The 18,367-nt window shown below is 34.3% G+C and overlaps 1 protein-coding gene across 1 annotated transcript; it reads left to right on the top strand.

Moving 5' to 3' along the window:
* The first annotated feature begins 1,162 nt into the window (after positions 1-1,162).
* LOC121733800 (circadian clock-controlled protein daywake-like) lies at positions 1,163-18,014 on the top strand. The gene is made up of 5 exons (XM_042124155.1): positions 1,163-1,323; positions 11,607-11,826; positions 15,009-15,139; positions 17,134-17,289; positions 17,783-18,014. Exons 1-5 carry the CDS (start codon positions 1,245-1,247, stop codon positions 17,962-17,964), a joined length of 768 nt encoding a protein of 255 aa, XP_041980089.1. The 5' UTR covers positions 1,163-1,244; the 3' UTR covers positions 17,965-18,014.
* Positions 18,015-18,367: the final 353 nt, after the last annotated feature.

Here is an 18,367-nt window from a genome sequence, read left to right as displayed (position 1 = left end):
AAGGTTAGATTCGTTCGTGATAATTTTGGCCGTCAAATAAATATTCAAGATTATATTATTGTCGAATAACCTTTTAAACTTCTACATTAAACTCGGAATCCAAAAAAGTTTAATTATTAGCTTTTTATGCAAAATCTGACTATTTCAGTCGCTAAATTAATTTTAGTCTGCCTTTACATTAATCACTCTTTGGTTAGAACTTATTAGCAGCATGTTCTTATAATAAAACAGCATTTTTTTTGTTAAAACAAATCCATGACTTGATAAAACAATAATTTAAAATGTTGTTATAAAATCAAAATTAACTAATTTTTTTCTTTTGCAACATAATAATTTTAATATTTAAAATGTGTATAAGCCGAAAAACTATAACTGTTGATGACTAAATTATAAAGAAAATAGTTTCTCTGATGATACGATTTAATACAGAATACAATATTAACACTCTTACCTAGAGATATTATAAAATTACTTACTGCCGCACTCAGAGTGGAACATTAATTATTACTTAAAATATTATGTAATTAATTCAAAATTTTGACGTAAGCCCCATACATTATAATTATGTCAAACTCTTCATTAAATTGAAGCTTAATCACAATTAAATGTTTCTGAGTACGGCGGTTAAACACTTTAATTTATCGAAGATTTTGCCATACACTATACATTTTCTGTCAAACTCTATATTTAAATACTAGCTGTCCCGGAAAACGTTGCTTTGCCATATATAGTATTTTGCCCATAGAGAAATAATTATAATACATACACTTGACATACACCGGATAATTTCGCCCATAATATTATATTTTTATTGAAGTGACGAAATAAGTATGTCACCATGGTAATTTCTTTAGATAAAAATATTCAGTTTAATGAGAGTAATTATTGAAAATTGAAAAATATTAGAAAATCTTCGAAAATGGTTTGACAGTTCGTGACAGATGAAAGGATAAAAGAATATTAAGTCATAGTTGAATGTCTCTATGACCGGAATAAGGCCAATAATTTTCAAATTTTTACGGAACCCTGAACAACGTGGTGCATTATGTATTATGTAATCAACTTGAGTTTTTATTTGTATTTTAACACATACATTGTATGCTTAATTTGAAGATATTAAAGAACCGGTCGGTTTATATGAAGGTCCATTACTAGAGCTGGTAGGTGTGCAAATCTGTTATTCTTGACGCAGCCGTCGGAGAGGAATACGGCGTACTCCTTGTGTGGTGCAGTCAAATAGAAAGATGATCCTCCGGGCGATTGTCATTACTGTATTTTGTTTGGTGATCAATCTAAACAGCTTTGGCGACTCGAAGATTGCACGTAAGTATATATTTTTTTAATTTTAGTAAAAAAAAAAAAGAAACTCAAACAGATTTTTTTGGGGTTTTTTGAGATACGCGGCAAAGTGATGCGTCGTCACGCTAGATTAAACAATAGTATTTTTTTTTTAACTTTGTGTAACTAGTAGCGTTTTGCGGAAATGTTCAGTTATAATTTTTTATGCTTATTCTTCTGTGAAGACGACTATTATTTAACACTAATTGTCCATGTAATTAATTTATCTGTTATTATCCATTGACTATGGGAAAACATTTAATTAGTTTCATTACAAAAAGACGGATTTATTGATACTACTATTCGTATTATCAAACTGAATATTACATTAGGTAATAATAATACTTTTAATAATAATACTCCCCACACTGGTTTCGATGACGGTGGCCAGTTTCATTGATATCAACGGACGACCGACATGACTGGCGAGAGATCAGGCGCAGGACCGACTTTTTACATGCCCATCCGACGACTGGATCATCTTACTTGTCAGACAATCAGGTGATCAGCATTGTCCTAACCAAACTTGGAATTAACATGTTTCCAACGCGGGAATCGAACCCACGACCTCCAAGTCGAGAGCCACGCTCTAAGCCACTGGACCACGGAGGCATTATTAGGTGCAAATTGCAATTATACCATCGGAACAAAATAAGATATTATTGAGCAGGGGTCACTAAATGGCGGACCGCGGTCCGCATCCGGACCGCCGCGCCGACCCCTTGTATGCGGACCAAGTATTAACGAAGTTCTCGTTAAAAATAAATTTCGGTCTCGAGTCTCGACTTACTGGTGAACATCTCCAGGATTTAATGTCAATAGCTTGCACCAATTTCACTCCAAACAAGCAAAAAAAATTGACACTTTTAATATTTTTGTAATTTTCGTAATTGTCTTTGTTTCTTAAATATTTTTTTATAAAATGTGTGGACCGCGAATTCAGTAATTCATTTCATTTCTTGAAATAGACCGCGAGTGAAACTAATTGGTGACCCCTGTTATAGAGTATAGACTATAGAATTATAATAGGGAAAAGAAGTAACTGTGGCATAATATTTTTATAATATTTCTTATCTTTACCACATAATATAACTATATACTACTACGTAACTACTTACGTACGCAGGCAAAGTGCAAGTAAATGTACGTTTACTTGCACTTTACCTGCGTCTTAGAAAATGAACCCTGCTTTGCCTGCCTGATGGTATGCTGACTGCTGTTGCATCCAGTATTTCAGACTTTTTTTAAGAACAATTTCCTCGCTCCTTTCGAAAAGCAAGCATACGTTATATTAAACATGTACGAGTATCTTAAGCATATTATGCTGTTTGCTTATCACATATTATATTATTATAAAACAAAGTTGCTTTTTTCCCTCATGTCCCTTTGTTCCCTTTAATCTTTAAAACTACGCAACGGATTTCGATGCGGTTATCTTTAATAGATAGAGTGATTCAAGAGAAAGGTTTATAAGTATAATAACATTCATTAAATAGTGGAGAAATGCTGTTATTGTTGGGGTTCTTAATGTGATGTCGTAATAAAATTGATTTTTTTTCCGCTTACATTGCAAACGCAGGCTGAACCCTACAAGATTTATCAAAATAATATACTAAATATTGTAACATTATGAAAAGGTCTACAGAAAACTCCGCGATGGTATGTCTATTTCTTATGAATATCCCACAATAACAGTTTTTTGTCATTTACTTTTAACGACAAATAATGGCTAATTTTCGAAGCGATTTTAACCAATACGCCATTAATCCTTACTCAATTAAACACTTTAAATACATTGTTGATTTAATATAGATCTATATGGCTCTTATAGCATATGATTTAAATTAATATTTTCGAAGATATTACATATATTATTTTAAAAAATTCGAGACGTAGCTTTTGCAGCGGACGTACCGACCAATGCGGGCCACGAGTAGTACCACAGAATAGATAATAGTACAGTAGTACTTACTAATGAATATACATCAATCCATTTCTGTGATTAAAACTGAGTGAATCGATTTTAATCATTTTTTCAGTGGCTATATATTTTATATACCCGTGCGAAGCCGAGGCGGGTCGCTAATTTTTTATTTAATGTTATTATACATTATAATTTTTTATCATGGTATTCTTTACCATGATAAAAAAATCTATCAACATCAGTTCAGTGGCTTAAGGTTGAGGAGGTAACAGACAGTAAGACGAAAAAAAGTACTGTCAATTTTTTTTTTATAAAATAAGGGGGCAAACGAGCAAACGGGTCGCCCATGGACACTCGCAACATCAGAAGAGCTGCAGGTGCGTTGTCGGCCTTTTAAGACGGAATAGGAGAGGGTAAGGAAGGGAATAGGGAAGGGTAGGGAAGGGAATAGGGTAGGGGATTAGGTCTCCGATAAACTCACTTACTCGGCGAAACACAGCGCAAGCGCTGTTTCACGCCGGTTTTCTGTGAGCCCGTGGTATTTCTCCGGCAAGCCGGCCCGTTCATGCTGAAGCATGACTCTACCACGTACAATATTGTTTATTAATTATAATGTTGTTTATTTATGACTGAGATATTTTTAGCATTGGCCTAGTTAAATATTCTTATGTCAAAGTTACATGAATGAGGAAAGTAAAATAAGAAGAAATGTTATCTAATAATCATGAATTCGTGATAAGGATAATTGTGAAAGATGAATGCGAATTAAGGAGGTATTGTTAGTACCAGTAAGAAATCCAAAGCAATAAATAAAACATAGTCATTTTATTAAATCTAACTCGTAGCAGCAATGATAACACAATGGTAAAAGAATTGTTTCCAGAACTTTTTATGAAACCTTGGACGTGGAAAATCGAATGGTTAGAATTTGTATGCATATCGTATGTTTTATTAATTTAAATGCACGTCTTGCAATCGTCTGACCTATATTAAATATTCAAAATACAACCTCGTCTACGTCTTGATAACTTTAATTAATTAACATCCGATTTATCTGATCGTCTATTTTAAACAGATATCCAGTTAAGACTCATTATTTTTCAATGGAGCGCTTATACTTGGTTTTCAAAAACAACGGGTTAGGATTTAAACGTGAGCCAATGAAAAGCACAAGTCAAAAAACTTAGATTCCGGGCACTAGCCGTATTGTAACATTTGCTTAACACCTCCATCGTGGGTATCGCAGACACAATAGATTTTCATGCGGGAGCAGGCTGCCGCTTGGGGAATGGGGATTGATGGGTTAAATAGTATACGACGATAGGTTAGAAAACAAAAAATGGGAGTTTAGAAATGCTAATGATTACAAAACTACAAGGATGCTATGAACTTAAGAGCTTGGCTAATATCTTTATAGCTTATGAATGCATAGTTGTAACTCTAAATAATACCAGAAATTACTGTAAAGAAACTTAATATCAAGTACCATTTTAAGTAGCCAACACAATGGCCCACGATGGCCCACTGCAAGCCATCGTCAACTGTAGACCACGAGTTAATCAATAAACTTGAAAGTTCCATCGTCCGCCATCATACACCATTGCCCCCGTCTACACAATGGCGATGGCTCGTAGTGGGCCAGCAAGGACCATTGTGAAGAGGCACCTTTACAATATGGCGGTGATTGCCTAATATTATAAACCTCAGTCTTGGTCAAGGTGGCTGTAATGTCATTAATCATTATAAATACAAAGTAATGATTAAAATCAATACGTGACGATCATTGATACCACGGTCGCGTACAGGATAACAGACGACGCCTGGTGCTATACGAAATGTACAGTTGTAGGTCTGTAGATCACATTCTCAGGTACTATTACTATGATAATGAATAATAAGGATAGTCGGTGGTAGTGGATTCGAAACAGTAGGTCTACATTTTGGCCGTGCGGTAGAAAGAAAGGGAGATAATATAATATCTTCTCCTTCACCGTAATAGAGTAACTCCTCTCTCTACCTCCGTCTTACGAATTTTCTATCGGGTTATCCTGGCACGAATTTGACATTCTTTTCCCATTCATTATCAAATTATATATCATGACTAGCTATCTTAACCCACAGCCTAAACTTCTAAAATTCCATGAACGAAATTAGTAGTTTTTGCGTAAATAAGTAATAAACATATCAGTTTTCTGCCTCTTTTTCTTTTATTGCCTCTTGGGTACCAGTGGTTTACTGTTTTGCTCCACTTGTCTTTACCTCGTATAAGTTGTCCGGCCCATCTCCATTTTAGATTATTACTGTGCACTGTAACATCTTTTACCTTTGTTTTGTCTATTATATAGTTTAATGTTTAGTATGGTCCTTTCCATGGGTCTTTGGCAAGTTTCTAGCTTTTCCGTTAGTTTTTTGTGAGAACTGAAATGTTGGTCTGATGTTTTTCGGCAAGCAGCTGGAAGGAACTGGCATAGAGCAGCTTTAGACGTAATCGAATGGAAATGACTGGAGGAGGCCTTTGCCACGAGGCATTAAGACTATTTTTTTTTAAATAACGTGAAATGACGTTGTTAAAGCAGGACGCGGCATTCACGTTCGATTGTTTGAGTCTCAATGAAAATGAAAATGAAATGATCCGTTTACAAAATTTCGTATACGTGCTAGGGCCCGAACAATGTTTCAATGACAAACACGTAATATTTACGGAAATACCGTAAAAAAAACTGATAAATGTACTGCAATTTATTGTAAGTTTTTTTACAGTATTCTGCTGACTCTTCGGGGAGGTCACACGTATGTGATCAATTATTAAGCCCGCGTAACCAGAGTAAACAGAACTAACCAGAGTTCTGTCTACTCTGGTATTACCAAAAATAATTTTGTTATGTCTAAGAACTTTATTTTACCTAAAAAAGCTTGGGAAAACCCAAGCTTTTTTTAAGATACTTCAAATGAATTCATTAATGCAAATCCTCAACACTCGGGTAAATGACCTAAGCTCATGGGCACAGAGCGCCAAGATATCAACGAATTTAGGTGTATGAAATATTATAATTTTTTTTACCTTTTTACTGTCTTTATATATCAGACTTACGATTTGTATATTTTATGAAAATTATATACTATCATAATGATCAAAAATAAGATGAAAACAAAAATTAAAAGTGCCAAAATCTTATCAATAGCTGATATACTATATCGAAGATGGACCTTGGACATACCATTTCACACGTTGGCATGTAACAAGTATCTCTAAGACAGAGCCATAATTATAATGATTTTGTTGTAACTACCGCTTGCCATACTTAGAAACGTCCTTACATATTGTCAAGTTCAGCTCGTTATTTTTAGTTCACGTTGCGTAAGGAAACTTAACAATCGATTCCAATACATGATGTAGCGAGTATAGAAACTTTAATCCTCTAAACATCGTTTTAATACAGGATGTAACAAAACTTCGTGATAATAATAATAATAGCTCCCACACCGGTTTCGGTGACGGTGGCCGATTTCATTGAAACCAGGCCAGCGCAAATAACGCAGGAGTAATTTTATAGTGCCCAAGTGTGTGCGCAGTACACAAGAGCACTCTCTATTCCTTCACTCTCATAACCCATTGGGACGGAAGACCGACACGACTGGCGAGAGATCAGGCGCAGGACCGACTTTTTACATGCCCATCCGACGCATGGATCATCTTACTTGTCAGACAATCAGGTGATCAACCTGCATTGTCCTAACCAAACTTGGAAATAACATGTTTCCAACGCGGGAATCGAACCCACGACCTCCGAGTCAAGAGCCGCGCTCTATACCACTAGAAACTTCGTGATAATATTTTAGGATTAGGATATAACCCTTGTTCACCTTATGTAGAGTGAAAGTAGCAGCGAAGCGCTTTTTATGGGCAAGCTCCCCAGCGTCATGATTTTTCTCATACAAAAGTTTACAAAAAGTTACTCTTTCAGCGCTGCCAGTTTTACAGTAAACTTATACGCACCCTAAAGTATTATCACTAAGTTTTGTTACACCTTGTATTATGTATAAGTTAAAGCAACTAAAAAGACGACGTATCATGGAATATAATAACTAAGTACCTACTAGGGCAAGATAAAATCAGTACCTACATTATTATGCAAAAAACAAAAAATCTAAAAGTACCTGAGTACCTACTGAGTACCCTGAGTCATTTAATGGAGTTCTTCCGTTTAGTAGAAATAGGACAATCGCTCAACAAAAAGAACTCTGGATAAAGTTATGCGTTAACTTCATAGATTTTTTGGACTGTTTTATTTTTATCTATACTTATTTTGTTACATATAAAGTAGCATATAAATGATACTTATATTTTAAATTCGAAACTATGTCTTTCTCTCGGTCTGTCTGTCTGTCTGTTACCTCTTTACGCCCAAACCACTAATGAACTTTGCTGAAATTTGGTACGCTGATACTTTGAGTCCCAAGAAAGGACATAGGATACCTTTATCCCGGAAAATGTGCGGTTTCCGCGCGATATACGACTGACAAACGAGTTGCGAGCGTCATATAGTTTCTACATAATATTTATAGCACAATAATGCAGCGATGCAAGGCAACTAATACGCTTACGCCTTCTTAACAGTTTCCATTTTTTTGTAGTTTTTGGTGTTTGGTGTTTTGGATTCATGTCGTTTGGTCGTTTATTTCCGGTCAATATTTTGCACATACGTTTTTTATGCTTACCTTTGTCTAAAGAATATCATAGGTATCCATGTTTTTTTTCTATATTGTTAAGCCTTTATAAGTAATAATATAAAGGCTTAACAATATAGAAAAAAAACATGGATACTTGTGATATTCTTTAGATAATTAGCATTTATACGAAAATTGTTGAGAATCAATAAAATCAATACAGGAAGCAATTATTGGTGTTTCACACATAGGGTATTGACACTGTAGAAAAAAAATTATAGGCATCCTATTGAGGTATGTTGGTAGGTTTCATTGCTAAAATTTAAACAGTGAATCGAGGCACAAAGCTGCATATTATAGAATATCAAATGTTTTGTGAAAATCTGTGAAAAATATGATCATTATAATATTATATTTTTATACAATCGATTTTGGAAAAACTTTCAATGCTCGAAAGATATTATGAAACCATTTTTTAGCTTTGCCAAAGTCGGGTGTAAAAATAAAAGAGTAACACTTTTATATGACTACTGTTACGTTTCGTTGAGAATTTTATTGAATTTTATACGAGTAAAGCTTGCAATCAGCTACCTCACGTGCGCACGGCGACTAAATCCAAGATACTTTCTTCTTCTACCTGTTTACAACCATTACATTTCTTTGAATAGTTTTATTACAAAATAACATTTAGCAGCGTGAATATGACATGAAAAAAAGGGAAATATACGTATTTTTGTAAATAATAATAAAAATAGTTATGGGGAAAACACTTCTCCAATTTCTAGAGTTATAGAACGTCGTATCATTTTTGTTTTCTTAGTGCATGATATTTATCAAAGTATATAATACTAGACGTTCCGCGCGGCTTCGCCCGCCTAAATTAGATATTTCACAGACAAATTAGTCCACAAAAATAGCCTATGATCCTTCACGTGGTTTACTTTTTATCTGTGCCAAATAACAGAAAAATTGCTCCAGTAGTTTGTGAGATAAGCCCTTTTAAATAATTTCCCCCCGTTTTTCCACATTTTCCTCTATTCTTCGCTCATATTAGTCTTAGCGTAATAAAATATAGCCTTCTTCGATAAATGGGCTATCTAACACAAAAGGATTTTTCAAATCGAACCAGTAGTTCCTGAGATTAGCGCATTCAAACAAACAAACTCTTCCGCTTTATAATATTAAGTATAGATAAAGTCTTGCGTAGGTATAAGACAACTTTAACTGGACTTTCATGGCAAATTTCAATTTTAGACGTCGTTACATTAAATGTTGTATGAATATGCTTTTAATTCAATTCAACAAAATTGAATTAATATTTCTGTCCTAAAATAATATGAAAAATAAAATGTAATAAATGTTAGAAACTTAATTCAACTTAGATCTCAACTATTCTTAGGGCCTATTTCACCACTTTCTGATAAAGTTCCGAATATGCTATGAACAACTTTTATGACAGATTCTCCATACTTGATTTGTTAAGTTAATTGGTGGATAGCCTATTCGTCACTTATCGGGAAGTGGTGAAACAGGCTCTTAAGCTTGTCCTTGCTAATAGAAATTATTAGCTTACGGCGGAAAATAATAATGAAGGCGTAAAAATATACACCAACGAGCATTTAATTGTGGCTGTAGTAGTAATCAGATCTCGAGATATGTAATATTAAAACGTAATTATATGTAATTCAGCGAACCATTAAGTTATAGTTAGTTATTTAAAAACAACTATGTAAATAATTATGAGAAACTTTAACGAATGAGGGAAAAAATCGTTGTAAATAAGTAATAACATACCTAAGTTAATAAGATTGGCAGCTTTTTGATCTCAAAACATGATATTATGTCTTTGACGACATCTGTGGCTCAGTTGGTGGGTTGTCAGTAGCTCAAGCCGCCGACGGAACAAAAAGTTTTTCAAAGTTCCTGGGTCATGGATGTTGTATTAAATGTGTGTATCATATAATAAAAATCTTAAATATATGTATAGTAATAAAAGTATTAAATACATTATTATCCGTTGTCTGGTACCCGTAACACAAGTCCTTCAGGTTCCCTTCGAAGTATGTGCTTATTCAAATACTTATAACGATTTGAGAAATTTACAGTTCTATTACTACACCCGAAGATCTAATATGCATAGGCACCTAAGTTATTTGAAAAGCATCAGCTACAACATGCTTTTGTTTCGAATTCTCTAGACAATAAAAAATGGAAATGTAGAAAAGGCTTCATTCAAATTTGAAGATTAATCAAGGAATAAGCCTTCTTTCTTCGAATGAATATGCCATAATTCTGCGGTACGGTGGACGCTTACGGTCTTACTACAAAATATTTAAACACCTGTTGAACAGTTGATTAGAGAAAAATTCAGTACAAAATGGTCTCAAAACAACTGTTCAACAGATATTTAGTTTTATGTGGTAAGACAGTGTCTAAAACACTTGGCCGAAAATACGCGGCTGAAGTTCGGCATGATTTTTAATTGCTGATGACACACAATGCCGAAATTAAGTCGCGTTATATAGTATGCGTATTGCGTAGCACATTGCTGACGCGGACGTAATCATGCCGAAGTTCGGCCGCGTAACTTCGGCATGGTGTGCTTAGACACTTAGAAGGTTAACTACCGAATTCAATAACCTTTCTGCGACATTACAAATTACAATGATAGAAAAACGTTTAAAAATACCTGTCAACATTTTTTTCGACTAAGTTATTTCAAGGTTAATAATAACTAAACGGTTATTAAACTCTACCGTAAAATCAAAGACTTCTCCGGTTTTTATTACAAAGTAATTATTTACAGTTGTTTATATAGATATAGTATATTATGATGAAACAAAAGCTTACAGAAAATTCTTTGTCTGTCTAGAAGTAAACTTACTTCTGTCCCTAAATTTAATAAAATAAATTCCAGTAGTTTTAACTGTTACTCGTAAAAAAAATTTGAAAATCGGTTCACAAACAGCGGAGTAGTGGTCGAACATACAAAAATAAAAAAAAATAAAAAAAATATTCACAGCCGAATATATAACCTCCACGTCTTTTGGAAGTCGGTTAAAAAACCACAAAAAGTATTGCTCTTTAACTACAAAGGAAGGCCCTGATTAGGCGTGACTATGAACGAAACTTCTGAAACATCTCAATTACGTTCCTGTCACAATCATCTAAATAGATTCTAGACGCTCAGATTACATAAAAAATATACACAGCGGAACATAGAGAGTTATTATTTTTTTCCTGAATATCTATGGCCACTATTAGCATGTCCCTATGTTTTATTTCTTTTCATAATGTAATTAAGTACTTATTAAAAAAGATATGAACGTTCAAAAACCCAAAAAAATGGCCAGATTTTCTGCTGTGTTCAAACATCCAGAAAACAATTTTGGCTATATTATACAAAAAAACATGGAAACACAGCTCAAGTCTAGCTTTAATTTTTAATGAAAAAAGTATATAAATCGGTTTTTTGGAGAAGAAATCAGGGGACAACGAATCGTTGGTTTTCTGTTCTTTTATTTGATCCAGCTGCATTTGTCTCTATCGCACTCTGCGGGTGGAGGCTTGAGGTTAGAGAGACAGCAATAGATTTTACAAATACCTGTTTAATTTCTCTAGCCCTAGTGTCTCCTCTTAAAAAGTTATCATTTATCATCAATTTCTTTTCTTTCAGCGGACTACATCCATCCATGCGACACGGTTGATCCAAAATGCCTCACCAAAGCGACGAACGACGCTATCCCTGACTTCGTGCAGGGCATCCCTGAGCTAGGGCTTGAGGTTCTGGACCCTTTCGTGACCGAGAAGCTGTCGATACCGCTGCAAGGGTTGACGGTGACCTTCCACCAGGGCGCAGTATCTGGCTTTAGGACTTGCATTGCTGATAATGTCGTGTAAGTAACGTTTTCAAATAAAAACTGAATAATAATATATGAAATTCTCGTGCCACGGGGTGCGTGGTTGAATACCTCTGAAACGGCTCGACCGATTTTCCTTAATCTTAGCGAGCATTTCGGCTAGGTTTGAGAATAGGACAACATCTACTTTTAATGTTGATAAGTGCATATTTTGTTGAATAAATAATAGTAAATTATTACAACTCGAGACTGACGGCGACCATTGTCAACGGGATAGCGATGGACAACAATGTTTGTCAACAATGACAAATGATGGAAGTGACGAATGGCAACCATTAGTCACTTCCACAAAATATTATGGGTGAAATACTTTATATGGCAAAACAACGTGTTCCGGGACAGCTACTAATATAGAAGAAGCATCTTTTAGAGAATATATTCGGTACAAACCGTCTTCAAGTTATGTATTAAAAGTAGCCGATTCATAGGTAAGTTGCGCACCTACGATAATGGGAATAAGTTTATTATCTGTAACTCTTTAACTTTACTCTTGTAGAACGGTGAATAATTTTATTCCTGGAGAAAGAAAAGACATAGGACATTCCCGTGCAATAAACGTTTTTTGCGCCAACAAAGATACAGCCAGCATGCGACTACTTCTAAGTTCTAGAACATACAAATCATTTTGCTTACTTTTTTTATGAAATAAGGGGGCAAACGAGCAAACGGGTCACCTGATGGAGAGCAACTTCCGTCGCCCATGGATACTCGCAGCATCAGAAGAGCCGCAGATGCGTTGCCGGCCTTTTAAGAGGGAATAGGATAATAGGGGAGGGTAGGGATGGGAAGGGAACGGAATAGGGGAGGGAAGGGAAGGGAATAGGGTAGGGTATTGGGCCTCCGGTAAACTCACTCACTCGGCGAAACACAGCGCAAGCGCTGTTTCACGCCGGTTTTCTGTGAGCCCGTGGTATTTCTCCGGTCGAGCCGGCCCATTCGTGCCGCAGCATGGCTCTCCCACGTTAAGTGAAATTTGAAATTTGCAATTATTAACGAGTAATTTAAAATACCCAAAATAACAATAACTGGTTAACCTTGTTCCGACATTGGGTTAAACTTACTCATAAGTCATTTAAAACATTAATAATATTATTATCAATTTAATGGAAACAAAAAATTAACAATGATTGCTGTTTTTGCTTGTTTCTGACAGTGTTAATGCAATTATCAGGTCCTTCTCAAGGTTACAGTTTGTCACAATGCAAAGAAACAAAAAAATATTTGCGACGTCCTAATTTTTTTTTGTCAAAGTAACACTTTAATACTAATGAGAATAGTAAGACATAAACAAATATCGACACATTTATTCGATAGCCTTTCCGGTTAAAATGATCTAAGTCAGGAGGCAAGTCACAAATATTAATTATAAACATTAAAATATAGGGTATAATACTATAATCTCTATTCATTAATAATACATAATAAAACTAAAAATGTTAGGCTTGGTTCACACGGCACATTCATGCACGTTTTTTTTGCAGTACACGGTATACCGGGGGGCGACTAACCCTAAAGTGTCGATTTTATAATTCATTTTTATACTTGAAAATAAGCCCCGAATTGTTTCATTTTCTAAAATTAGATACTACATTATATTTCCGAGAATTCGATCTGAGCAAAAACACGATATCTCAAAATTTTCTCGATAGAAAAAAAACACAAAGATGCATCTAATTTTCACGAATTGTTCATTTATTGCCATAACCGTGCATTGAACTGAGTTAATATTTTAACACATTGTATAAAATTCTATCATTGAGAGATCGACCTAGCGGATTTTTTAAATTTTGTTTATTTATCGAGTTATTGAGAAAAAACTAATTTGGCGATGAATCCGCGTCGTCCTTTTTCACCTGTCATATGAAAGACGGGCGTGAGTGTGAAGAAAGAAGTACGATGTTTGACTTTTTGGGTTAGTCGCCCTCATATTGGCGCATACAATGTACTATTCACACGTAGATTGTATACTGCAAAAAAACCTGGCCTTACCTTTATAAAAACAAAGATTGTATAATAAATAATTTTAATTATAATATATCTATACTTAAAGTATATTGGGTAATTAACATATTATGTACTTAAATAATTCTTATTATTATTACTAATAATGCGAACACAGGCTTTCTGTTTATTTTAAAATCGACTCTGTGTAAGTATACAGGGTGTAACAAAAGTAAATGATAATACTTTAGGGTGTGTATGTTTTTCTTTTCCTTTTTATTTGACTTAAAATAACGTTTATGTGACAATAGAGCAAAAGTAGCCGTTGGAAAACGAGCCCTCTATCTCCCACACTCTATCTTCATTACGCACCTTTCTTCCCCAGCACGCTGCATGTCCGTTCTTGTTTTCCCCGAAAAGCGGGACATTTAATTTTGGTTAAAGAATCGGGACGTCTGGCAACGCTGATTAGGATATACAGGGTGTAACAAAAGTAAGTGTGTATGTTTTCCTTGTGGGGAGTTCATTGTGAAAGTAGCAGTGCTGCAAGACCATTTTTTTTCACTTTTATATGGGTACACTCATGACGCTGGGGCGCTTGCTCTTACAAAAGTGAAAAAAAACCTTGCTCTTTCAGCGCTGCTACTTTCACAGTAAACTCTCTATGAGGAACACATGACCCTAAAGTATTATCCCTTAGTTTTGTTACACACAATACTCTGCATTTTGTAGTTATGTTATGTTGTTAGTTACAAAATGTTCTGTCCACTTTTTCAGCGAGTCAGATAAGGACTTAACATCTTATCAATAAAATTAGTAGAACAGCGGGGCTAAAATGGTCACATTTAGCGATTCCTCTAAATCAATTCACCAAATGAATTGTCAAAATTGTCAAACTGACAAATGTCAAATCAGTACAAAAATACAGTAATGAATTGCAAGCACAGTTGCATTTTGCGATTTTAGAAAAATTAATCATACTATGATTCTTATCATGATTCTTCAAAGCGACCATTTTAGCCCCGCGGTTTTTTTAATGACTTTGTGAATGCATTTGACTAACAAAGCTACTTCATGGAAATCACAGTCATAATATTAGATGGTAATATACCGAATTTACTGATAACAGCAACAACATTTTAGTTAATTTTGAAAATTTTTAAATAGATACAAAAATAAATAACTGGAGAAATAACGAGCCAATCCATGAATTCCAGGTCAATTCTGGAGAAGAGGAAGTTCATATTCGAGTTCCACTGCAACATCACTGTGAAAGGCCGGTATGAGGCTAAGGGCAAGCTGTTGCTCTTTCCTATTGACGGCGCTGGAGATGCCAAGATAGAATTGAGTAAGTAAACTAAACTATACCCTACTTTATTTTTTATAGTTACGACTTACGTTACTATTAGCAGAGCTATTATACATCTTTGCTAATATACGTGGGAGAGCCATGCTTCGGCACGAATGGGCCGGCTCGACCGGAGTAATACCACGTTCTCACAGAAAACCGGAAACAGCGCTAGCGCTGTGTTTCGCCGAGTAAGTGAGTTTACTGGAGGCCCAATCCCCTACCCTATTCCCTTCCCATCCCTACCCTCGCCTATTACCCTATTCCCTCTTAAAAGGCTGGCAACGCATCTGCATATATATATATATATATATATATATATATATATATATATATATATATATATATATATATATATATATATATATATCTTGAAACGGAATTTATAGCTACTACTACTTGCGAGTTTCTTACGCCGGTTCTTCTCGCCGGGTTAGTTCCCGAACCGGTGGCAGGCACCTTAGTATCGACTTTCGGTAAAGTTTTTGTAAAAAAATTACTCTGAATAAAAATATTTTGATTTGATTTGATTTGACTAGGACAATCTAAGGATTTGTGTGGATTAGTTACATAATATCATTAATGATGATAGTTCAATGGCAATAATAATATTATGTAGTTTAAACTAAAAAAAACACGCTTTTTTATTATTATTTTTTTTTTCAATTTTTTTTACAAATTATTGATTATTGGCTCTTAATACGTATGCAAAGTTTCGAATTAAATAGACTACTAGAGATAGGCAAAAATCGCGCTCAAAGATTCCGTTACATACATACAGCCCAAGCTTATAAAAGCCTGCTGTCTAACGCCTGTTGCATTGCTGTCGCAAGATCACAATCACCGTGCTGCTTGTTCTCAGTCGAGATAATAATTTATGCATAATCGGGTCCTAGCTATATTATGTCTACACAAAGGCATAAAGTAGTAAAAATTGCCATAGCAAAAATGATGCTAAAACATGAAGTTCCCCCTAATATATTCAAGTGTGTGCACTTACAAAACTGCATTCTTTTAGCAATGGCATTTATGAATGGCATATCAGATAATTAAATAATTTAAAGATAAGTAAATCATTTAAATAATAAACAAAATTATACATAAACGTATTTAAATTAAATGCACATTAATTAAGAAAGAAGAGTCCGAGAATTCCGAGCAATGCATTGACATTGATTGTAAAATTATAGAATACAAGGTCCCCAGAACCAGGTCAACAAAACTTGAATGCTATCAATTAATTAAACATCTAGATTTCGAGAATTTATTTCAACTTCGTTGCCTCAAAACACGTTTATCGCGCGGAACCGTACATTTTTCTGGGATAAAAAGTATCATAATATTGTCCTCTCCCGGGACTACCCCCATACCTTTCAGCAAAATCGGTTCAGCGGCTTGAGCTTGGCGAGGTTATACAGACAGACAAACTTTTGCATTTATAATATTAGTAAGGATTTTGTCAGAAATACAAAATTTTAAATTTATTGATGGCAATGAATGTCATTCAAGTGTATTGCAATAAAAAGATTACCACCGCCAAAGCAAAAATTAGTTATATTAGTAAGGATTATGTCAGAAATACAAAATTTTAAATTCATTGACGGCAATGAATGGCATTCAAGTGTATTGCAACAAAAAGATTGCCACTGCCAAAGCAAAAATAATAGAAACAATAATTGTTTTTAATAATTGTGATTAATTAATGAATACAGGAATATATTTAAGCTCCTTTTTCTGCTTTATAAATGCTAGGTTTTAATGAATAAATGCTATAATTGTGAATATTATATGTAACATTTTTATAAACTTATTATTATTATCTTCACATCTCTCTTCCGTGTGCAGTGATGCAAAACCTTTTATAATATTAAACATAATATTTTCCGTTTCATTAGCATATATTTTTAATATAGATATAATCATTTGAGTTTAACTTTAACAAGTAAATATAACTACCGTTCACTCACATTTATGTCATGGTCTTATTTTTCCAGCAAATCTCCGTATGAAATTGGACATAAACACGAAATATATTAAGGACAACAAAGGGCAAGTTTTCTTCGGCATCAGAAACTACAAATACAATTTCGAGTACGGCGACAAAGTCACATTTGATTTGCAAAACCTGTTTAAGGAGAGCAAAGAATTGAGTAAGTATTCTTATACAAATAAGTGACAGGGGTGTAATTCTAGGAAAAAAAGGTTGAAAAGAGATTTTTGTTGACACTTGATAAATGTTCTTATAAAAACCAAGATAGATTTACCAAGATTATTAAGAACCTAGCTACGATTATTAAGAAAGCTCACAGAAAACAATTGGATTTATAGAATACGTTTCTATTTTTATTTCTATGCACAAATAGATGTAACGTAACTATCTAATTTTCTGACTAACAAGTCATCTGAAATTGAGAAGTATTTCAGAACCTTTGTCAGACACAAATTAAATATAATATTTTATTTCTATACTGCCAATGACCGCTACCGCCATGTTTCGCCGAGTACATTATAGTCATAAAACACAAAAATTAATTCAAGGAAATATCTGTTGTTTGGTCACAACTATACAGTCTAATTTAGTCTCACTTTTAAATGAATTTGAGGACAATATCCACCAATACTTATCATTTAATACTATTCCAGGTAACACAGTGTTGACCTTCTTGAACGAGAATTGGAAGACCGTAGCAGAGGAATTCGGCAAACCCATCATGGACTACGCTGTAGAACTCGCTCTCAAGACCATCATCAAGTTCTTCCATGCCGTGCCAATCAGTGAACTAGTAATCGTGCCATTGCCTAACCCACTGCCTGGCGTAAATTAAGCTATAATATAGGAAAGAATATGCTCAATAAATAGTATTATATTTTTGTATTTACTTTTATTATTGCTACGTAATACCTACGTTACACAGCGTTACACAAAGCCACGGTACTATTAAGTTTTATTGCAAGTGTAAGTGGACGGCCATTCTCTAAGAACTGTTGTATATTTATTGAAAAATAAATTAAGCCCAGTAAGTATTTAACTTCACATTGTTAAAGCAAACAAATGCATAAACAATCTAAGGAAATAAAGTTAATTCTTTTGATTGCTACAGAAGGCAAAATTATTAAGGCCGGTAGTTACGACCCACCAAAAACATACCTGTTAAAATGGGGCCAAGTTCCTATCGACAAATTTTTGGTCTAAAAAATTGTTGAAATCCAATCCAATGCCAAGTATAG

This window comes from Aricia agestis, chromosome 14 (genome assembly GCF_905147365.1).
Source record: "Aricia agestis chromosome 14, ilAriAges1.1, whole genome shotgun sequence".
Taxonomy (NCBI): domain Eukaryota; kingdom Metazoa; phylum Arthropoda; class Insecta; order Lepidoptera; family Lycaenidae; genus Aricia; species Aricia agestis.
The sequence above is the reverse complement of the archived record's forward strand: the minus strand, read 5'-3'. Positions and strand labels throughout refer to the sequence as shown.